Source organism: Nuphar pumila, chromosome 1 (genome assembly GCF_984573655.1).
Source record: "Nuphar pumila chromosome 1, dmNupPumi1.hap1.1, whole genome shotgun sequence".
NCBI lineage: Eukaryota > Viridiplantae > Streptophyta > Magnoliopsida > Nymphaeales > Nymphaeaceae > Nuphar > Nuphar pumila.
The window spans coordinates 20,877,799-20,902,015 of record NC_143249.1 but is presented as its reverse complement, the minus strand read 5'-3'; the positions used below and the strand labels follow the sequence as shown (position 1 = coordinate 20,902,015).

The 24,217-nt window shown below is 39.0% G+C and overlaps 1 protein-coding gene across 1 annotated transcript; it reads right to left on the bottom strand.

The window, feature by feature from the left end:
• Window positions 1-6,036: 6,036 nt before the first annotated feature.
• On the bottom strand, window positions 6,037-18,980 carry LOC149848281 (putative glucan 1,3-alpha-glucosidase). The gene is made up of 6 exons (XM_089988062.1): window positions 17,052-18,980; window positions 9,500-9,773; window positions 9,289-9,424; window positions 7,747-7,957; window positions 7,381-7,587; window positions 6,037-6,738 (listed from the first exon to the last, which is right to left on the bottom strand). The coding sequence occupies exons 1-6, from the start codon at window positions 18,579-18,581 to the stop codon at window positions 6,370-6,372; spliced, it is 2,727 nt and encodes a 908-aa protein (XP_089844188.1). The 5' UTR covers window positions 18,582-18,980; the 3' UTR covers window positions 6,037-6,369.
• Between the last annotated feature and the right edge of the window lie 5,237 nt (window positions 18,981-24,217).

The window sequence follows — 24,217 nt, the reverse complement described above, 5'->3', positions numbered from 1 at the left end:
CCATGAGCTAGGCAGATCGAGGCAGAATCAGTAGGGACCAGTGTGACCTGAGTGCCGACCACACGTCGTTGAAGTTCGTCAGCACCAACATCCAGACGAGCAGTACCACACAGAGGGTGATGAAGCAGTGTGGGATGATGACGCTTTCTGGAACGAGTATCCCGCAGGAATGGTGGAGACTCGTCAGCAAAGAGCATCAGAGCACCCCTCCACCTATGGGGTGAAGCTAGACCTTCTGGAGTTCGTAGGACGATTCGATATGGAACAGTACTTCGACTGGTCCTATGTCGTACAGTTCTTCTTCGACTACCATAATGTTGTTGAGCATCGTCGTGTCTCTCTAGCGTCCACTCGGTTGAGAGGCTTAGCGCAGACACGGTGAGTTGAGCTACAGAGGTCGAGGGAGCGGTTGTGACTAGAGCGCATACAGACATGAGAGGAGATGCAGTCCAAGTTTGTGTCGTCAGATCAGGCTGAGAGAGCCTACAAGGAGTACCTGACCCTGCGTCAAGGCACCCGTATTGTGGTGAAATACACTGCTGAGTTTCATTGTCTATCCCTGCGAGTGTAGATCGAGGAGACCACCTGCCAATAGGTCACAAGGTATATTTCTGGTCTTCATTCTGCTATTTCTGATGATTTCAGTTGTATCACAGTCGAGTCATTAGATCAGGCAAGCAATTGTCATGAATGTGGAGAAAACATTGAAAAGGAGGCAAGATTATAGGACCTCTTGTAGTGACCAGTCCAGTCGACCTAAGTCAAGTTTCCCAACCAGGAGAGTGAGCTCCCCTAGGAAGGAAGAGTCAAAGTCCACCCCTAGAGTAGACCCTAGCAAACCCGACCAATCCGGACATGCATACAATATCAGATCCAAAGTCAAACCTAGTGAGTCTACCATCTGTTGTTTTAGGTGTCGGGAGTTAGGACATGTCGCGTCCAAGTGTCCCACCATGAACAAGGACGCCCATCTCATCGAGGGTATAGTTGAGTCAGCATCCGATAGTGAAAGTGAGTGTGAGTCATTGGTTGAGGAAGATGATGAGAAGGAAGTTGTAGAGTTCGATGGCAACATCGAAAACTTATTGTTCATCTATCACATTTTGATTGCACCCCATGAGCCGACCACTGCAAAATGGTTGTGGAATAACATTTTTAGAACTCGGTGCAACTGTGAAGGTCATGCATGTGATGTTATCATTGATACTGAGGTGTGTGAAAATATGGTGTTTGAGAGTGTCGTGTCCATAACCTTACAAAATGGCATGGTTTAAGAGAGGAAACAAGGTTTCCATCACCCAACATTGTCTAGTTCGGTTCAATATGAGGGAGTATTACCACGATGAGGTGTGGTGTGATGTAGCCCCTATGAGTGCATGTCACATCCTTTTGGGACGTCCCTGACAGTTTGATCGCAAGACCATTCATGATGGCTGCAAGAACACGTACTCGTTTATTTTTAAGGGTCATAAAATAGTTCTTCTCCCTATCAAGGAGACTGGTTTTCCTACTGTGGATAAGCCTGAGCGAGTTCCCCGACTCGCGGGCCTATCCTACCGGTCTTTCTTGAGCTATTGTCGGGAGGATGGTTATTGTTATGCCCTGGTGGCTAAGCTGTCGATGAGTACGTCGTTGCCCGTTCCCGTGGATATCGCCCGCCTAGTTGAGGACTTTTGCGATATTATGTCGAATGACCTTCCTGATGGTCTACCTTCGATGAGAGTGGTTCAGCATGCCATTGATTTTGTCTCGAGATCTAGTCTCCCTAACCTCCCCGCGTACCGCATAAACCCATCCAAACATGTCGAGTTGTTGAGGCAGGTCCAAGAGTTACTGCAAAAGGGTTTTATTCGTGAGAGCGTGAGCCCTTGCGTCGTACTGTCCCTGCTCACCCCTAAGAAAGATGGATCAATGCGCATGTGTGTTGATAGTCGAGCAATCAATCACATCACTGTCAAATATTGTTTTCCCATTCCTCGTTTGGATGATATGTTTGATATGTTGGTTGGTGTCTCTATTTTCTCCAAAATTGATTTTAAAAGTGGGAAACACCAAATCCGTATCTGAGAAGGGGATGAATGAAAAACGACATTCAAGACACGTGATGGATTGTATGAGTGGTCAGTTATGTCATTTGGGTTGTCAAATGCCCCGAGTACGTTCATGAATATGATGATCCAAGTATTTCGTCCTTGTATAGGAAAGTTTGTCGTTGTGTATTTTGATGATATTCTGATTTATAGTTCGTCTTTGTCTCATCATTTGAGTCATTTACGTCAGGTCTTAGAGATTTTAAGAAAAGAAAAGTTGTATGTCAATGCCAAGAAGTGTGAGTTTATGACGTCAAATGTTGTTTTCTTGGGTTTCATTGTGTCCTCTGATGGAGTTAAGGCAAATCTCGCCAAAGTCTGTGCGATTGTAGATTGACCTACCCCAAAGACTATCGGAGAGATCCGTAGCTTCCACGGGTTAGCCACTTTCTATCGTCATTTTGTGAGAAACTTCAGCACCCTCATGGCCCCTATCACGGAGTGCCTAAAGGGGACTAGTTTCCACTGGACGTCTGTTGCGGGAAAAGCCTTCATGCTTATCAAAGAGAAAATGACTAGTGCCCCCGTCTTAGCCCTTCCTGATTTTAGCGCAGTCTTTGAGGTTGAGTGTGATGCCTCTAAAGTGAGAATTTGTGCAGTCTTGAGTTAGAATCGCAGACCCATTGCTTTCTTTAGTAAAAAGCTGACTCAAGCCAGGTGCCAATATTTCACTTATGATGTCGAGTTTTATGTCGTGGTACAAGCCCTTCGCTATTGGAGGCATTATCTTATTTATAAGGAGTTTGTCTTGTACACGGATCATGAGGCATTGAAGTATCTGAATAGTCAAAAGAAGTTGAGTGCTCGTCATGCCAAGTGGGTCAGTTTCTTGCAAGAGTACACATTCACGATTCGCCATCAATCTGGTACTCTGAACAAGGTAGTTGACGCTCTTAGCAGGAAGAACAACCTTTTGATGACTATGTTAGTGCAGGTCATTGGGTTTGAGCAATGCAAGGAGTTGTACCCGACGGACTCTGATTTCCAGCAAGTCTGGGAAGAGTGTCTCTCCTCTGATCGCACAGTCGACCAGCGATTTAGTATACATAACAGTTACCTCTTTCGTGGTAACAAGTTATGTGTACCTGCATTCTCCCTTAGACTCCAGTTGATTTCCGAGCTACATGAAGGAGGGACTAGCTGGGCATTTTGGATTTGATAAGACGTTCGCCCTATTAGACGAATGTTACTTTTGGCCTAAAATGCACAAAGATGTTGTCAAGTTCGTTCAAAGTTGTCGTGTGTCAAGTGTCCAAGGGTCGATGTCAGAATAGTGGATTATATACGTTGTTGCCCATCCCTGATCGTCCCTGGGAACATGTGTCCATGGATTTTATTGTGGGTTTTCCCAAACCCTGCATCGTTTTGATTCCATTCTAGTCGTTGTTGACCAATTTTCCAAAATGGTTATTTTTATCCCATGTAAGCGAGCCATTGACGCCTAACTTCATATTACTTCAAGGATGTGGTCCGCTTTCATGGATTGCCGCACACGATCACCTCATATCGTGACACGCATTTTATGAGCCATTTTTGGAAATCGTTATGGGTCTTATGGAAAACCAAGCTCCAGTTCAGTAGTGCTTACCACCCACAAACCGATGGCCAAACCGAAGTAGTGAACCACACTATAGGGAACCTGTTAAGGAGTCTAGTGGGGGAGAATGTCAAAACTTGGGACCTAGTATTGCCTCAAGCTGAATTCACATATAACAACTCCATCAACCGGTCCACAGGCAAGTCTTCTTTTCAAGTGGTTTATGGTCGATCACCCACCCATGTAGTAGACCTAACACCTATGTCTAGTCCCCCACACCCAGACGCATTTGACGCCATCGAGTACATGTGTGATACCACCGACAGGTCCGCGCCAAACTTGTAGAAAGATACGAAGCCTACAAAGCTTTCGTAGACCAAGGTCGTCGAGATGTCCAGTTTCAAGTCGGTCAGTTAGTATGGGTTTACTTGCGTCCCGAGCATTTTCCAGTAGGTACTTATGGCAAGTTGAGTCCTAATAAGTATGGCCCTTTTAAGATTCTTCGACGATTGGGCCCGAATGCTTACCTCCTTGAACTGCCCGAAGATTAACATATTTCGCCTATCTTCAATGTGTCTGATCTATATGCTTATTGTGGAGACAACAAGTCGTCAGAGCCGACTTCTTCCCAACCAAGGGAGAATGATGCAGAGCAGGATCGACCCAGATCCATACAACTTGACCATGGTAGAGAACCGGACCTGCACGATGGGATCGAGGATCGGACCCAAGCAGTGGATCCCACCCAGTTTCAGTCGATACCGAGACGCCTCAGATCTCTGTGTACCTACTCCAGACGAGCACAGGCCCGGACGCCCCAGATCCAACATCAAAAAGTTGTCTCGGGCTTTATGCTTTTTGTAACATTCAGATTATTCGTGCATCATCCATATTTTCCTGTTAAAGCAAATATTTTTGGGATATGCACTTGTTGATGTACGAATAAGATGAAATAGCATAACATGGAGGAAATTCACGAGCTATTCTTACAACCAACAATCCTATGAGTTCAGTTTAATTTTCTTGTTGTTTTCTTTACACTTTGTAGTGGTACTGTGATTATGAAATTGGTGTGACCTTTTTTATTGGCAACAAACCATATTTTAAGAATTCTGCCATAACCTTTGTTGTTTGAATGATTTTAACTGTATTTTAAAATTATACACCTTGTTGCATTGACAATTTGCTTCAGAACCATGCAGTATCATGGATCTGTTGTGGTATTGGATGGGTGTCCGCAAGTATCAGTTATTGTGAATGCCATCTTTTTGTTATAAAACGTTTTTTTCCTTGTATATCGTTTTTCTTTTCTCCTCACATGCTCTGCTTGTGCTTGTAATCATCTTTCTTGAGGTTTGCATGAGTTATCTAGATACAGCCTTAACAGTTCGTGTCCTATAATAGAAGGCCACCCTGCATATTGGCGTAATGTTTCTTATCATCTCAATGTTTTCATTGAACCACCAAACGAAATAGATAATTCGAACTAATTCTCTGTTGGGACTCTGATCAGAGAACTCCATCAGAGCCATAAGTAATCTGGATGATGAGAAACCCCAGAAAGGACAACCAATTACTCATGAATGGAGTGGTGCGTAGAAATGAGACTCTGATTAATATGTTATTGTTGAAAGTCGATAAGATTGAAAAAGCTGGACTTAACAAAAAAATATTGCCAACTTAATCTTCTTGCCAAATGACCTCATAGATCACCAATCGAGCTCGCAGAGCTATTGACGCCATGCACGCCAAGTGTTTGATGGTAAGTGTGAGAGGACAGTGGTCTTGAAGCTTATTTTATTATTTTGATCATGAAGCTTACGCTCCAACGCCTCAAAGCTTATGCCTCGCTTCATAACATGCTCAACACCTCGCTTTGCCTCATCGCATTTAACAACCTTGGTCTCGGGTCTGGAACCGGACCCGAGACCCGAATCCAACTGCACCCTTTAAAAGGGCCCGTCTAGGGTTGCATGAGAAAAATATTGGATTACTGCAACCTTTGTTTTCCTGAGTTTTCTGATTGCCTTTCATCGGTCTCTTTTCAATGTTTGTTTATTGTTTTCCTTACCTGCTTGTTTCTTTGTTTCATTTCCTTGTTAGATTGATTATTATTGATAATAAAATCAACCACCATTCGTTCAACGGTGGTTTTCAATATCATTCTCAGCAAACTTCACGACTAGTGCAGTCGTGAATCTCATTTCGCAGCACCTACGTGCCAAGTTACAAGCAAGAAACGTTATGCAACACGATACCTCCCTGCATCAGAGGCTTAACCCCCAAAAACATGTTGCCCATAACCAAAACCATAAAAGACATCCCAAACACATGAATGGCAGTACGCACCCTAAAAAACGATGCTTTTGTACCCCATATATCCAAGATTCTTAAATGCCACAGTTTCACTTGTGAAAAACAAGTTTTGAATAAGCACCTGTCACGATCTTAACAGTAAGATAAAGAAGCAACAAAAATAGCAGTACGCCTCACATGCTTGGCTCTTGCATGTACCAACTTGACAAGGCCCGATTGAGGAAAACTAGCAGAAAAAAGGCCTGATCCTAGCCCTAAGCATGGATGCATACTTATTAAGTGGAACCAGCAAGTATGTTGATTCGAATAATGTGTGATTCAAATAACAAATCTAAGACTGTAACATACTGCTGCTACTTCTCTCTTCACCACTAAAAGGACAAAATTTCAACAATGGAAAGCATTCTTTGGCTTCTTGGAAAGGATCTACAAAAGTTCTATGGTCCAGTCCTCTGCAACCCTCACATTTGGATTGCGTACAACAGCTGCAAATGGCTTTGATCCTTGTCGGAGGAACAGGGCCCCAGGCTCAACATCTACTTTGTGATTTGCAGGTTTAATAAGAGCAACTTTTGGCTGAGAGGAATGTCCAAATAGTATGATCCTTTCAATAACACACTCCGTGATGAATTCTTTTCCACCAGACTTGATTTCCGCAATATTTAAGGATGTAAGTTTTCCACCAGAAAATATGAAGCGACGATGGATGTATGCCCCATGTTCAAAATCATAACTTTTGCCGTCATCAACATACAGTTCACCCTCTGCCTCTAGAGAACTATTCAGTGCTATTACCTGGAACATACAATGAGAAGATGAGTGATTCTCCTAGCATCAAGGGAATACAAATAATTTTGAGAGCATAAATAGAAAGTTAGAAACCATCCAAACTAATGAAAACATAGGCACTATCATCAATTTCATCCTCAAGAATTTACTCAGAGAATATCCCACGGAATTTCTGAAGTTTTTGTACAAAAAATTGGAAAATAAAGACCAATCAGAAAACAAAGAATAGGAAATAGTGAATTTTTTTCTGAAATTCTTGGAAACCTCAGGAACATACCATGGCATCACACTAGATTCATCATATTCCTGACTTCAAAGTAGTATGATATTTGAATTTTTCTTATTCAAAATTTCACCAAAAACTGGTGATATTAATGAAACACTAGACATATTTGAACACCTTAAAATGGAATCCAATAGCTACATTTGCCAACTTTCATATGTTCACCTATCTTTCAAAACATGTCATCATATGCTCGGAGGTTTGCAGATATTTTTTCCCTCATTTGCTTGTACATGTGCAGGTTCATGCAAGAGGTGATAGTAAGGCCCTTCAACGCAGCCACGAGGAGTGCCACTGGGAAAGTGACCCACAGACAACCCCCAAAATTCAGTAAATAATAAATAGAAAAGTAAAACAAGGCATACCAATGTATAAGGATCCCCAGCCATTTGAGTGGTACTTCGACGGAACCTATCTTTCCTTGGTATAATGCTACCACCACGTTGGAAACTAGGAATGGACTCCTCTGAGACTTCCAAATTGTACGTCCGACCTCCAGAGTATGAAATCCCGTTTCTCAGATCATACCACAACTCTCTCCCAGGTAAATACACTGAGATGGATTTGGCCCCCTAAAAGAATTTCATAAAACATAAGCAGCTTATTGATGGATCTTCTCTATCACCACATCCTACAAAAGATGTGCACACCATGCACAAATCGCACACACACACACACACACACACACACACACACACACACACACACACACACACAGAGAGAGAGACTACCTCAGTGTAAACTCCCTGCACTAACAAACCGCTTCCAATCATAAAAGCCTCATCATTGTTAAATGTTGCTTCATCAGAAGGGAACTCGACCCACAGAGGTCGCATAACAGGGATGCCACTCAAACTGGCTTCCCTGAATAGTGTATAGTAGAAAGGCAGGAGCTCATAGCGTACATGGACAGCCTCCCTAATCAGTGCAGTTTTTCGCTCACTGTTGCAAGACAGAAGCAAAAACTAACATTATAATCAACTTGGAAGAGTATTTCTCTAAGCAACTAAAAACACAGCCATGATAGAATGCCTACATCTCACTGCTAAAAAATCACACAAGCATGAGTAAACTATATAACTGATTAATATTATGGATGTAAGTTTAGAACTTTGTAGCAAAAAAGTAAAAACATTTATAAATGCACAAGAACTTTACCTTTATTGCTATATAAAAAAAATTGAGAAAAAAAATTATGATTGATAAGAGATGAATGTACTGGTCTTCGTAATCGACATGCAATGTGACTTAGGTAGAAAAGGATCACAATCCTGATACTTGATTTGGCCCTATCAACTTCTACCTCAAAGCACAGAAAGAAGGTGCCGCAACTGCAATCTACTCCCAATGCTTCTTATACATTGTAGAAGTTTCAGAAGAAGGATCACAATCCTGACACGTAAGTTGGATGCATGCAAAGAAGGTGCAATAACTGCAATCTATTCCAAAAGCTGCTTCTACAATGTAGAGTTTCAGAACAAACCCTATATGCAGTTTGATTAATATGTGAAACAAGGTAGTATGCTCCAGCCTGTTAGAATATATATATATATATATATATATATATATATATATATATATATATATATATATATATATATATATATCATTCTTGTAATAGGAATACCCTATAGGGGTATTTTGTAATTTACTCTTGTAATAGGAATCTGTCCACTAGGGACAGATCTGACTTTTCTGTATTTTTTATTTTTATTCATTAGGGTTTTTGTTTTTTGGCCAAGGGCATTTTGTCCTTGGCCTTATAGCCATTGGAAGCTCCCCAACGGCTACAAGAGCTCTCTCTCTCTCTTATGTACTCTATAAAAAGGGGTCACTTGCCCCTTGTTCTTTTAAGCATTTCGTGTGCATTTGCTTCTCAATAAAGATTACATTTTTTTATGTTTTGAGTGTCCTTCATAAGCCCTTGGTGGCTTTTGTGCTTTGAACCACTTGTGGGTGTGTTTGTGCCTCTTGTTTGAGGTGTGTGAGGACTTCTTGATTTCATTACACAGCCACTGAGAACTTTTTCACAATGTGCAAAACGCAAAGTACAGAGAGTTAATTAATTGCGACTCCACTCTCTCCCAAGACAATTCTGAATTAAACAGAATTAGTAAATGCAGATCAATAAGGTAACACAAATTATAGTTATGCCCAGTAGGAGTGAAAACAAAAAATCTCTCATGACCTGAGATATCATAACTTAGGAAAATGTTGGGATCTAAATAAGCAGACATATAACAAAAATGAGAAACAAATGGTTAAAATAATACCCAAACAACCAAGGCTCCCGCCTGCGAGTATCATGATGGGCATGTGCTCTAAAGAAAGGATAATAGGCACCTAGCTGATACCAGCGAAGCAACAGCTCAGGCTCAGGGTTGCCAAAAAACCCGCCAATATCAGCACCTATAGAGATGGATGACATTAGTTCAAGTGTAAATTAAATAGACAATCATCAATATGGTGAACTATGGTAGTTACCCGAAAATGTCATCCCTGTAAGGCCAAGGGTTAAAAGCATCGGAACTGAAACTCTGAGATGATCCCATTCTGCAGTATTATCACCCGTCCAAACAGCTCCAATTCTTTGGCTTCCTGCAAAGAATGCTCGTGACAAAACAAATGGCCTATCATTCCCAGCACCTCGCTTTAGAAGCCCATCAGCTGAAGCCATATGGAAATAGAAGCCATATGCATTGTGCACTTCTCGGTGCTCCACACCACCAGAATGGAGTGCATCCCTAGGCATGGTCACCTGAAATATACAATATTGCCAGTTGATTTCCAGAGTCTATGCTAGCATCATTCTGATTTGAAGTCACAAAAGTGTGAAAGAGCTACTTCCATGATGGAAACAAATGGCTAGTTAAGCTATATTAGGAGACATAACACCTGAGTGAAACTTCTAGCAGTTATTCATGTAGGTAATGACACCAAAGCACAAAAGAGTTATGAAAAGAAAAACTAAGACTAAGAGATCGGATGAAGATAATAAAAAAAAAATACATAGTGCATAGTATCTCTAACATAATGAATGATCCTCAATACTGTTGCTAGATGGATTGTACGTGATGCACTCATAAATTGACTCACTTAATGCACGACATAGGCAATGTCCGGTCGTGAAATGGTCAAATAGATGAGGCCCCAACCATTTGACGATATACTGTAGGATCAGCAAGTGGCTCACCATCTGTCAATCTAAGTCTCGCATTTGCCTCAATGGGTGTGTCTACATGCTTCTCATCCTTTGCTAATCTGGCTCGAGTCACTAGATCAATTGCCTGCTTATATTGTGACAAAAGATATCTCTTAGAGTACGCAACCTCTAATACAAAGGCATACCTCAAAACTCCTAAGTCTTTCATCTCAATTATCTGACCAAGCTTCTGCTTTACATTAGCTATCAGATGAGTGTCATCTCCAGGAATAATCATATTGTCTACATATAATAGAAGCAAACATTGTCCTTGAGAAGATGAAAAGACAAACATGGTTGGATCATGATAGCTCTGTGTGAACCCAAGTTGTCTGACAGCAGTGCTAAACTTCTCAAACCAAGCTCTAGGTGCCAGTTTGAGACCATACAAAGCTCTACGAAGCTTACAAGCTTTTCCCTCAGAAAATGATACACCAGGAGGCAACTGTATATAAACTCTAAGTCTTCATTGAGGAATGCATTCTTTACGTCCAATTGCCAACAATCTCACTATATAATGGCAGCAACTACTAATAAAATACAAATAGCAGTCATATGGGCTACTGAAGAAAATGTTTCAGCATAACCAATACCAAATTGTTGATTGTAGCCGCCTGCAACAAGCCTTGCTTTATACCTTTCTATGCAATCATCTGCTTTTTTTTATCTTATACACCCATCAGCATCTTATTGCCTTTTTTCCTGCAGGCAACTTGGTCAAGTCTCATGCATGCATCCTTTCTAGAGCAGTCAATTCCTCTGTCATAGCCTATTGCCACTCGGGTTAAATATCAAGTTCATCATAGGTGTTTGGCTCAACATAAGAGTGAACTAAAGCAAGAAAGGTTTAATGTTGGACAGAAAAAGACTCACAAGAAACAAAACAGGTAGGAGGAACAGAAGGACGTGAATTATGCCTTACCTGAGGTACCGATATCTCTTGTGGTGTCTCATCACTATTAGTAGAGGTGGAATTAGGTTGGATATCAAAAGAATGATTTATATATTGCACAAGTCTATCCAAAAATGGGCCGCAATCAAAATCTTGTGATCTGCACGTGTACACCTGAAGTGGTCTACTCTTTATTTGTTTCAGTATGCTTTTCTTCAAAAGGAAAGGGAACAAGGAATGAAAAGGTTGATTCATCAATTTTCTCCCTAATGGAAGAAGCAAAATAAGAGAGATACTCTAAAAATGTGACATGTCTAGAAGTCCACAACATTTTTAATACGGGATCATAACGGTATCACTTTTGACCCTTTGGGTAACCAATAAAGCAACAGTTGACAGATTTGGGTGACCGTTTATCCCTCTCATGCTCAGGAAACAATACATAACAAGTAGAACCAAAAACTCACATGGACCTACAGTTAGGAACATGACCATGTAACTTGTAAAATGGTATACCTCCAGCTAAAACACGAGAAGGAATGCAATTTATCAGGTTCATCCGAAAATATTTTAGGGACACAACTAGAAAACAAAAGTGCACGAGTAGTCTCAAGAATATGCCTATTCTTGCACTCAGCAACTCCATTTTGTTCTAGAGTATATGGGCAAGATTTTCTATGTGCTATTCCTTTTTTCACTAAGAATTGTTGTAGTTGAGTACTATTGATGTACTCTCCCCTGAATCAGAGCACAAGATTTTCAACCGAGTAGAAAACTGTCTCAACCATAGCATAAAACTGTTTCAAAATGTCAAACAATTCACTACGCCTAGCGAACAGGTGAAGACTATAATCCACAATTGGGTTTGCCATTGATGAATTTACTTATGCCCTCCCCTCACTCTGTTGATATCATTCCTTCCATTCCCTATCTCCTTGCCTCAAGGATCTTCTCTTTGGTTAATCCAATCCCTTCTTTTGTTTAACGCAAGTGCATGTCCTCCATGCTCTTCTCTTTGAATTCCGCAAAGAGGTCAAGTTCCAACAAATCAGATCTTTATCTCGTACACAGTTTGTGCTTTATAGTCTCTTTCTTTTCCTTCTTCCCTTCGCTCATGTCCAGGGAAGTTTTTTGATAAGCATTCCTTTAGCAAGCGCTAGGCCCCTCTTAACTTGGAAGTGCATAATGAAACTTTGCCCATATCATCATCCAATGAGTGGAAAGAAACTGCAAGACAAACCAAAAAAGAGATCTGCTAAGTGGTAAGTGTTAATAGAACCTAATCTCATTTGGAAACATAAGATACCAACAAGCAAGTAATGAGGCCCTTGGGAGTGGAAACTGAGTGACAAGGCAGGTGAACTTGTCTTCGCTAACTTTAGCCAATGGAAACTGATTTGATCAATGTGAGACCCAACAATCTTGTCCCAATCAACATAGCATAGCAAGGAATAGAGCTTTTGGATGTGGCTGGATCGAAAAAATGCTTTGGAATCTGCATGTCAGTGGATAGATCAAATATAGTCGGATTCGCTCTATCAATGACGTGCCCTTCCACTATCAGAGCCACAAGTACACTACCACATAACACGCACCGCTTTAAGAAAAGAGGGAACCTGGCTCCTAATTCATGAAGTAGATTCAAGTGAATCTTGTGCAATCATCAACAAAGGTAACAAAGTAGATAGATCCTCCCTTAGACTGAACTGAAGAAGACCCCCACACATTAGAATGCACAAGGTCAAAAGCATGGAAGGACTTAAAAACACTAATACCAAATGGCAAAGCATGACATTTGGCTAGTTTACAACTTTAACACTCCTTGACCGAATTAGATACAACTATCTTTGACTCATCAACTAAACCAGTAGACAACATATGTTGAATTCCAGAACTAGATACATGGCACAAACGGTGATGCCATAGAACTGACAAATCTAAGGCTATAATACTATACCCAAAAGCAGTGTGTGATTGAGGTCTCAAATCCAATGAATCAAGATAATACAAATGTCCTCTTCTATGCCCAATACCAAGTGTCCTCCCAGACTGTCGATCCTGTATAACACAACCATTAGGAGAAAATATGACATCACAGTTATGATGAGTTATTTGTCCAATGGAAATCAAGTTCATAGCAAGAGATGGGACATGGTATACATCGGAGATATGCAAATGATGTTTAGAATCATACTGCGATGAGATAGATCCTAGTTGAGAGAGAGACATAGTGGCACCATTCGCAGTGCGAAATGAACAATGACAAGGCATACAATTGGTCAACAAAGATTAATTTGTAGTCATATGATATAACGCTCCTGAATCTATCAACCAACCAGAGTGAGGTTTAGGTATACCTGCAGGGGCAGTAGAAGACGAATAATAAGGTGATGATAGAGTGACAACTGATTGAGCAAGGAGGTGTAGGTTCTGCTATAGCACTTGAGTATGCAAATCAACTTTGGCATCACCAAATGTAACTGCACTAGGTACAGATGATACTTGGCAGACAAAGCGACTCTTTCTTGTCAACTTAGAACAAGTGTACTTCATATGGCCAAACCTCTTGTAATAGTTGCACTGTATTTTGCTTGCAGTTCTTACCTTCTCCCATTTTCCACAACAACCACAATCAGCCAATCAACACAAAATGGATACCGCCTTCAAAAATAATATCCACACCACTCAAAACATACTATCTAGCAACCACAAGTGAATGGAGTAGACAAAGTATTAATCAGTTATTGTGCACACTACTCAAACCAAGCACAAAAACTCGGTCTACAGATCACTCAAACAAATTATCAAACACTTGACATGTGCATGCACAATAAGTAATCTAATTCTTCTCACCAAGTATTTGTTAACATCATACTTCAAACACAGGCAGAATACAACCTTCAACATGCATTTCAAATCAACAAGTCATTATCACTCACTCAGACAACTGAACAAACACATGGTGTGCACACACTTCAAGTCTCATGTTTCTTCAACAAGATATTAAGCTCCCACCTCTTGACTCCCTCAGAAGCATCCTGAACCTTCAAACCACAGTATAGACTACCTCAGCAACATAAACATTACCCACAACACACATATTGCACCAAAAAACAGACCAACCAAGGCAGCCTTTGACAAAGAAACAGAGAAATAGGCTGCTGCCAACAAGTTACCTTCACAAACAACGTCAAATCTCAAAGCATACTGCTCCAACACTCAACCGACTATTTCCTTAGTCTTCTAAGGCAAAAATGACCCAAACCCAACAAATCCCAAAGTTAAAAATTCCCAAATTCAGGTTTGAAACCCAGTTTCTTCAAAACTGTCCCTATTTTCCATCAACAGAGCAGAAAATATTAAAAATTCGTAACTTCACTTACAGAGCTCGAAAAAGACTGGGATTTGTTTCTAAAATCATGTTTTTAGGAGTTCCACAAACAGCAAATGGTCCCAAATGGAATGCAGCACAATATTGGAGAAGTGTCCCTCTAGTAAGTGACATCAGCTCTATCTCATGCCCTTCACTGAAACAAGGCTCTCCAAACAGCAGCCTCCACAATCCCAATCTTCCAGTTCAACAATATTATTGTACAAAAAGAATAAAAGATGCAAGGAGCTTTGTGGAGGGGCAAGCTCTCAAAGATATTATTCAAGGAGCATATGTTACAAAAAATGAGTCGACCCTCTTTATTGAGTCTTACAAAACAAAAAGAACAGCTATGACTAGAATACCCCTAACAAGAATGAAAATTCAACTGCAAGGCATATTACATACAACCATGTACAATAAGATACATAACAAATACAATAAGGACCACTATGTTCCTAAGGCTCCGATACCATGTGGAATCTGAAACAAGAGATGCAAAGAAGTTTTGTGGAGGGGCAAGCTCTCAAAGATATTATTCAAGGAGCATATGTTACAAAAAATGAGTCGACCCTCTTTATTGAGTCCTACAAAATAAAAAGAACAGCTATGACTTGAATACTCCTAAAAAGAATGAAAATTTAACAGAAAGGCATATTACGTACAACCATGTACAATAAGATACATAACAAACACAATAAGGACCACTATGTTCCTAAAGCACGACAAATAAGTTTATTATTTTCATATGATTGGCCGTCTCTGAATTCCATGTCAAGTGGAAAATCCCCCAATTCAGAAGGCCAACATACTCTTGAGAGCAACAAATAATTGGAGAATGATATCCTTCAAACTAGGTGTTACTACCCAAACTATGTGAAGTTCTCATGGTCAATGTTGTCAAATGGAGCCTCCAACTGTGACTATCAGAATTCCAAGTCAAAGCTTGATAATGGGACCAAAATTTGGCTTTTTGCACGCAGGAAACAACTTTGCCGTACAAGCCCTTCGGAACTTAGGACAGATCCCGGCCACTTCTGATGCAAGTAAATCCATCTGAGAGTTTCATCTACAGTCATTGGTGTCGAGTTCAACAATATTACTGTACTTTTCAGTTCTTGCAGTCTATAAGACTGCTAAATCAATATTACATAATCACCAGTGTGTTCCTTGATAACAACCAAAGGAAGATCTCACAAATAATTCCATCAAAGAAGAAAACAAATTATAAGAAGTTGGCCATATTATAAGAACGTCTTTTAATTTATACAAACAGATGGGAACATGTATACATCTTTCTAGCCAAGACAAGGCCCCACACATACTAGGAGAGCCACCCAATATTCTGGAAGTGAAACAGCTTTTGGTCTCTCTCAAGTTAGAGACAATTTGGTGAGATACTTTGGTTAGGATGCCCACTAAGCCTGTACTGACTGAGGCAGCACAGTTTAAGCACATAACTTGGAGAAGGTGGTTCACTAGGTCAGAGGCTGGTAGCTGCCTATAGGTCGCCCTTGAGATCATCTCCTAACTGCAGAGCAGTCAGAAGGCATGAAACGGGTTGTGATAGCCCTTCCTGGATAGCAGAACCTTATGGATGTGATGAGAATAAATCTGGCCAAGTGAATGGGATCAAGCAGCTCTAATAGGCCCGTAGAAATTGGGTATAAAAGTCACCATGAAAACTGATAAATATGTAATGAAGTAGAGATGGACTCTTGCATTTCCAAACATAATTTCAATTTCAAAATGGCAATATTTGGAAAATTCATGATATTTTACCTTTCATATCATTTCCTTAATGAATGACTATATTTTAAAGTATGGCTATCAATGACGGGTGAATGTATGCATGTTTGTGTGTGTGTGTGTGTGTGCACGTGTGCATTTTCCTCAATTCACAAGTAGATAGTCTGGTCAACCTAAAAGCCCTAAACATATGACGTTGAAGATGTCATCCACAGCACATGCCTCTCAAGGATTTCCCAAAAAGCTCATGAAAAAGCCTTATTTCTTTCATGGGAGTTCCTACGTGTCTATGAATACTTATGCATAAATCAGAATCGTGAGCAAGGAAACCCAGCTCAACAGACAATGCATCAGATGATTAGAGGAGGAACTCTATCTTCAGATCTTCAGAAACAAGGCATTTTTCATATCTTATAAAACTAAGAAAAAGCAACTAGACATCACACAAATAAGACTGCTGCTATTAAAAAATTAGGGTTGTTTGCATCTTGTCAGATAGGACGAGCCAAACAATTTACATTCTTTCAACTGAATTATTTAACTGCCAACTCGTCAAAAATTGCAACCGAGTAAAACGGGGAAAACACCAACACCAACATGGACGACAACAACAGTTTATGCACACTGCAAATACAATCTAATAGTTCAAGAAGCTAAAAAAAGTGACACCCTGCGAAACAAGATCCCCAATCAAACATCTCCAGATCTGGTCAAAATCATAAAATGTGAAAAACAACTCTTCTTTCTGCATTAGAAACAAAATAATTGAACCAAATAGCTTCAATCAAAACAGCTACCTAAAATGACGTGAAAGAGTAATTACCTCAGGGCCATTAAACACTGAAGGCTCATTCATGTCGTTCCAAATGTATAGTGAAGGCGTAGAACCATCATAATTGCTCAAGGAGAATTTCTCAGCCCACCAATTCCGAATTTCCGGATTCAACATATCTAAGTACGAAGACGAACCAGGCCAACACCACCCATCATAATCCTTCCCCGACGAATCCTTCACATAATATCCCATCTCCGTTGCCTCCTTGTGTATCTTAAAAGAGTCATCTCTCTTGATGTGGGGATCAACAATCGTAACCATCTTCCTTCCTTTGGCTGCCAACTTCTTCTGCATCCCTTCTGGATTAGGAAACAGCACCTTGTCCCATGTGAAATATTTCTTCCCTTCTGTATGCTCGATATCGAGCCACAGAACATCATAAGGAATGTCAAACTCGTCAAACTTCGCATCGACTTCTGCAACGTCTTCTTCATCTCTGTAATTCCACCTGCACTGATGATATGCAGTGGCAAACAACTGTGGCATCGCTGGCATTCCTGTGGTCGTCATATACTGCTTGATTACATCTTTTGGACCAGGACCCACGAAGAAGAACGCATCGACAATGCCAGCTTCGCTCATCCAGTGAGTGTTAATGGTCTCGGCGTTGCCAGAATCGGAAGCAAGGACATCAATCTGCATCTCAGCAGCATTCAGCCAGAAGAACCCAGCAGAATTAGGGACGCCGGAAGGGCCGACTCCATGAGAGATCATGAAGGGGATGGATCCGTAGAGACCGAATGGAGATTCGTGGAGGTACTCGAACACATCGAGGTTGAACAATCGGTAGGGCTCTGATTCGATGCCAGGGCCTCTAGTCGGCTTCAATGCCAAGCTCGTGGCGTGCTCGGGGATCCCGTAGACGAATTTCGCTCCATGGAAGGAGACGTCCAAGCTGATCGACTGCGGCCCGAACGGCCTGGAATCGGTGTGGCTCCTGAAATGCTCCTCCCAATTCTCGCCCTCTCCATTCTTCGATCGAAGCTGCTCGAAGTCGAACAACCCGAGGGAATTGAACGACAAAACCCTCTGCTTGTCGCCGACTCTCCGAACGAAAACCTCGAACGGGGAATACCGGACGACAGCTTCGTATCCGGAGGCAAGAAACACGACGGAAGCATCCCCTTCTTCGGAGACCTTCTGCAACCACAGTTTCTTCTCCCGGTCTAGGGTTTCGACGAGGGCGTCGGGAACCTCGAAGCGCTTCCTACGATCGGAGTCGGGAGGACGGGTTTCGTCGATCTTCAGGCGGAGGATCCCGTCGTGGTAAACGGATATTCTTAGGGAGAGGGGGTCGGAATCTTCGCCGGTGTAGAGTTTTCCGGTGAGATCTCCATCGTCAAGGGAGAGGCCGACGACGCGGTAGGCGGAGGAGTTGGTGGGGAGGGAGCGTGCCCGTTTGCAGAAGGGGGTCTGATTGCAGGAGCGGAACTCTTCCCTCTTCCAAGCGGAGATAAGGAAAGGAAACCCTAACAGTAACCAGAGGGACAGAGGAAAGAGTGATGAAGGCTTCCCCATTTTTCCAGTAAGGGAGGAGGAAGAAAGTGCCGGGTCGCTAGTTGTATTTACATCTCTCTCTCTCTCTCTCTCTCTCTCTCTCTCTCTCTCTCTCTCTCTCTCTAAAATCCGGATTTTGCCAAAAGAAACACAACCAAGATCCAATGATCTATCTCATCCGGATTTTGCCCAAAGAAACAACAAAAGATCCATGATCTCTCTCAAATCCGGATTATTCCCAAAAAAATACAACCAAGATCCAATTATCTCTCTCTCTCAACTGGATTTTGAAAAAAAATACAACCAAGATCGGGAAAAAACATGTCACAGTTCCTAATCTTGCCTTTTTATAATTAAAAGAAAATCAATCACCGATCTCATATTTGCTGGCCTCTGTTGGTAAAACCCTAAGGTCCCCCCAACTTCGACCTTGTGGTAAGAGATGCTTAAGGGCCCCCTCCTGTCAACGGGTTAGGTTTGGTTCAAACCCAGGTGAAATCAGACCTGGCCTCAATTTTTGGGTATGGTATCGGGTCTGGACTTGGTTTTAATTGAACCCATCATAAGAGAAACCAGACCCAGACTTCATAAAAACTACATGAATCAGACTCGGGCCATACTCGGTAAATTACTGTTTTTTATTAATTTATATTGAAAAATTGTGGGTCGAACTCGGGTCGGGCCCAAGTCTTGTATAAAATTTCAAAAACTATACCCGGATCTATGTATTAATTGAACCTTTGGGTCCAGACCTAAGTCCTAATCGGGTCTCCTTATTTATCACCATAGCATTACACCAACTTTGGCCTTGTGGCAAGGGATGCCACCCATGAAACATTCACAAGTCACCCCTACCAATAAGTGGGGCCACAATTCCGAGTCTTATTGGACCGTTATTTGATTTTTCTTTTTTTTTTAATAAAAATGCAAGTGAAGTTGAACGGTTTCTAACATAGTGTCGTTCCATGTACTCTTGAATAAAGGGACTAATATCTGTGTATTTTTTCAAAAAAAAAAAAGAGAAATTGTCTAGTAGATGAAAATGTAAGTCACAGCAAATTAAAATTGTTTATTTTTTAATTTTAAATTTTCTATTATTTATTCTTTTGTACAAATTAGTTTTTATTTTTAAAATGAAATTTCTTGCTAATACTTTATAAATAATGCACAAAATATAAAAAAAAATTCAACTTGTCACAAGATTTTGACTACCAATATTTATCGTTTTAAATGTTTTGTCACTAAATTATGGAGTTCGGTCCACCTCGAGTTATCTCCTAATTCATTGTTCTCTTGATCTCATACCTAGGGTGTTATCAGGTCGGATCTGGTTAGGACTCAAGTAAGTCCAAACATGGATCTAACTTTGAGGTGCTGGTATTTGATTCGGACTTAAGTCCAATTTGGTTTACCATAAGAAAAACCTTACTGGAATCTTATAAGGATTACATAAACCAGACTAGATTCATACCCAATACCATAATAATTTTTTAACTTTTCTACTTTGTAAAAGCTATGGATCTTAATCTGAAATTTCACAAGCCATACCCAGGGCCATATAACCCTTCAGTCCTGACCAAAATTCTGATTACCAAACCCTATCACTATAGGGTTTAGTATAGGTCAGGTCCAGCTCAATCCCGACCCATTGACAGCCCTACTCGTACCAATTGGGCTGGAGCCACGTCCATTATCAGCATGCAAGTCTATAGGAACTAATACAAGTGATTTGGGTCGGATGAGTTTGAATTCGGGTCCTGGTCCAATCTTTTTGGGATGCTTATTGGATCCATGCTTAAGTTGGAACAATGAATTCTAATTTGGATTTTATTATTGTGTCACATAATAATTGCTTTGTCTAGTAAAATCCAAAATTCATCTTGAGCTTGGAAGAAAGTAAAATAAAATGAGGAATGCAAATCGGAAATTGATCGTATCGTACGACTAATTTGATACGTTTTTCTAAAAACCTTATAATTTTTGCTATTCTCCTAATGTCCAAAATTGTGAATACCCAACTTTGTTAGGACCTTTTTACCCTTCACAATTGTGAATTGATGGGTTATTGTTATAAAATTGTATCGATCATCGACTAGTGCAAACTCCCACTTAAATCCAAAATCACACATTTACTTATGTGAACCTTAAGAATTTGCATAAATTTATTTGTGAATATTTTGTGAAACTGAAACCACTAAAATCACAAATATCCTATTTATTCACATATATAATATGAACCTCGCATAAATTTATCTGCAAATATCTAGTTAGATTGAAAGCACTAAAATCGCAAATATTTTATTTATTCGCATATGCTTCATGAATTCACATAAATATATTTGTAAAAATTTGGTTAAACTAAAACTCAGAACATCACAAATATCATACTTATTTTTATATACTTCACAAACTCGTATAAACATATGTGTGAACCTCCAGTTAAACTAAACATCGCAACAATGCAAATATCATACTTAAATAATTATGAATTTATTATTATTATATATATATATATGAGTTTTTTTATTATTCTTAGAGTTCGTGAATCATATATAAACTCATTTTTGTACTTAGGGTTTCTTCTTTTTGTTTGTTTCTGCAAAGAAATTCTGTGTAGTACCCTCTGCATTGTTCCTCTCTCCTTGCAGCGATTCCCATGTCACTACATTTTGAGAAGGTAAAATTTGTTGGCAAGTGATGTAAGTGTTAGGTTTGCAGGTTTTTGTTTATTATTTTATTATATTTTCATGTAGACTCATTTAAATCTAGCATGAATATACCAAACTAGATTTATACTATGTAGCATCTAGCAAGATTCATAGATAGACTTCATGCGGCCCACAACCATGACAATGATACAAACAATTTGCTAAAGGTTATTTACCTTGTCACATATTTCTTTGTGAGTTTGAAAAGCTATGTTTAAATTGTTTTTCTATCAACTAATAAAAACTAATTGATAAACCTTGGCTTTTCACATCAAATGGTTGCAACTAGAGTGTAATACTTGCAAAATTTTTATAATTATTTAATAATTAAAGATGAATTTTATGTCTCGAATTTGGGTTGAATTTTCATTTGAATTTGAATTTCATTTTGGGATTTAATTTCAATTTGGAGTTGAATTTTATTTGAGATTTAATTTTAATTTTAATTTTAATTTTAATTTTAATTTTAATTTTAATTTTAATTTTAATTTGAGTTTTAATTTGAATTTGAATTACAATGTGAATTTAATTTGGATTTTATTTGAATATAAATTTGAATTTAAAATTTAATTTGGATTGAATTTCATTTTAATTTAGAATTAGTTGAAGTAGTTAAGGAATTTATAGTCATAGTGTAGGACACCCCCCCTATGTGAGCCTCTTTTACTTTTCGTACTTTAATCTAAAGTCAAACTAATTGGTTAGTTGCCTAATTCTACCTCATTAGTTAATGAGTTCATTAGTTTTTTGTTTCATAAATAAGACAATTAGCTTATATATCTCATAGTTTTCTAATTACTTTAAATTTTTAATTAGCTAAAATATTTAAATTTATACATAATTCATATAAAATTAAAGTAAAATTTAATTTGAATAAAAAATAAAGGAGTTTTCATATGTAATTAGAAAACCCCACAAAGGTTATAAAAATGTGAGTTTACTGCCTCACCCCATACTCCCCCTTGGATTTTCTCTCTCTATGTTCCCAACCTATTCTCTATCTCTCTTTCTTTGAAAGAGGAAGACAGTCTTGGTGGTAAATGCACATCAATGATGCATACAAAGGAGGATTTGAGATCTAACTGATATAGGTGAGTACCCTCTTTGTAATATCTTATATTTTGGGTTTCAACCTTAGTTACAGATCTTAGTTTGGACTTAGATCAAGTATTTTTCATATTTGTAGCCTTCATTTAGTCTTGAGTTGTTTTCGGGAGTTGTTTTGGACTGTGAAACCATAGAATGCGGGATTTTGCAAAAAAGTTATAGGAAATCAATACAAAAAGGGTTCAAATCTTGGATTGAATCATGTGAATCTCGATCTTAATTTGAGTTTATAATTTAGAACCATAGAATGAGTCTTTGAGTGGGTTTTGTATTGGTTTCTATGAAACTATGTAAAATGATACTATTATGGTATGTGATTTAAAATTTCAAATATATCCAATATTAAATCTTGTATTCTTTTGTATGTGTAGCATATTATATGTTGGATTTATGATACTTAGATATGTATCAGTATGCATATCAATCTAGATTCACCTAGGTACTAATACGGGTCTGATCATGGAGGTTTTTATATACCAGAAATCTTTTTAAGAAATCGGTTTTAAGAAAAACGTGTTTTCTTAAGTAGACGTTGAATTTTATATTTGATTTATGTTATAAATTAGATCTATGTATTTCTAGCATGCTTAGATGTGTATATGCATGAATATGATATGTGTTTGATGAATCCAAAATTGTTAGATGCATGATCTTGGTATTTTTAATGAAAAATATAAAGTTCTTGATATGTTTCTTGAAAACTACATGTTCTGTTTATTTATCTTGGTCAGCCTTAAAGAAAAATTTGTTTCTCCAAAATGATGAACCCATAAATCTTGAAAATTTAGAGAGATATTCTAGACATATGAAAACAATTTCTAAAAATAAATTGGGTTGAGTTCCGGGTTGGGAGATACGTCATTTGCAAGTCGACACAGAATTTCTGTCCCAAAAGAAAATCTGTGTAGGATACACGTTTTTTGTAAAAATTGTAGCTCCTAATATATTTTGATCATGGTTCCGAAAGTGAACCAAATGGACATAGCTTGGTTCTAGATGTGAACTAGATGGGTATAAGACCTTTTAGTATAATGTATGTAGACCTATTAAGGTTGTATAGTTATGTCATCACATGTGAACATAATTTGATTGTTATGTTGTAATTTTCAATTATAATATTAAAATTGTTTGTATAATGTGTTATGATATATTTGCATGATGTTATGTAATGCAATATGATATTATGATATGCTTATGTGCATCATAACATAAAATATATAAATCATGATAATATGCTTATGTGCACTAAATGCATGAATGAATAAATGTTATAATGCATATACGAGGTGACATACATGTTAATGTTAAGTTTGAATTATTGCATGTGTAAAAAATTATTGTTTGGCCTATTTAAGCATGAGAATGCATGTATAAATTGCATTTATGTGAATTTGGTTGGACTAAATTAATTATTGAATGAGACTTAAACTTGTGCATGATTCTGCCCAAATGGTGGTTATGTTTGTGCCCATAAGGTGGCTATACATGTGCCTGAATTTATAGCTATTAATCATGTGAGTGGTTAATTGTGACTAGGCATGAATGACAAGAGAAATGACTAAATTAAAAATAAAATATGCATTAAATTCTCTTGAGGCTTATCAAGAGAGGGTAAGCAACAATCTACACAATGTGGGATTTATTTTATAGCACAGAATGTTGTTTTTCTTTAGCCATGAAGAGAAGGGAGTTGGCTACCACTACAGTTGTGGAGTGGTATGTATGTACTTCAGCTGAAGGAATTCTGATATATCAGGTTGGAGGGTTGAGGACTCTCTCAACGAAAGTCCTCCCACATCTTAAGGCTGAAAATGATGTGCAAGGTCAGGTAATAAGTCACAA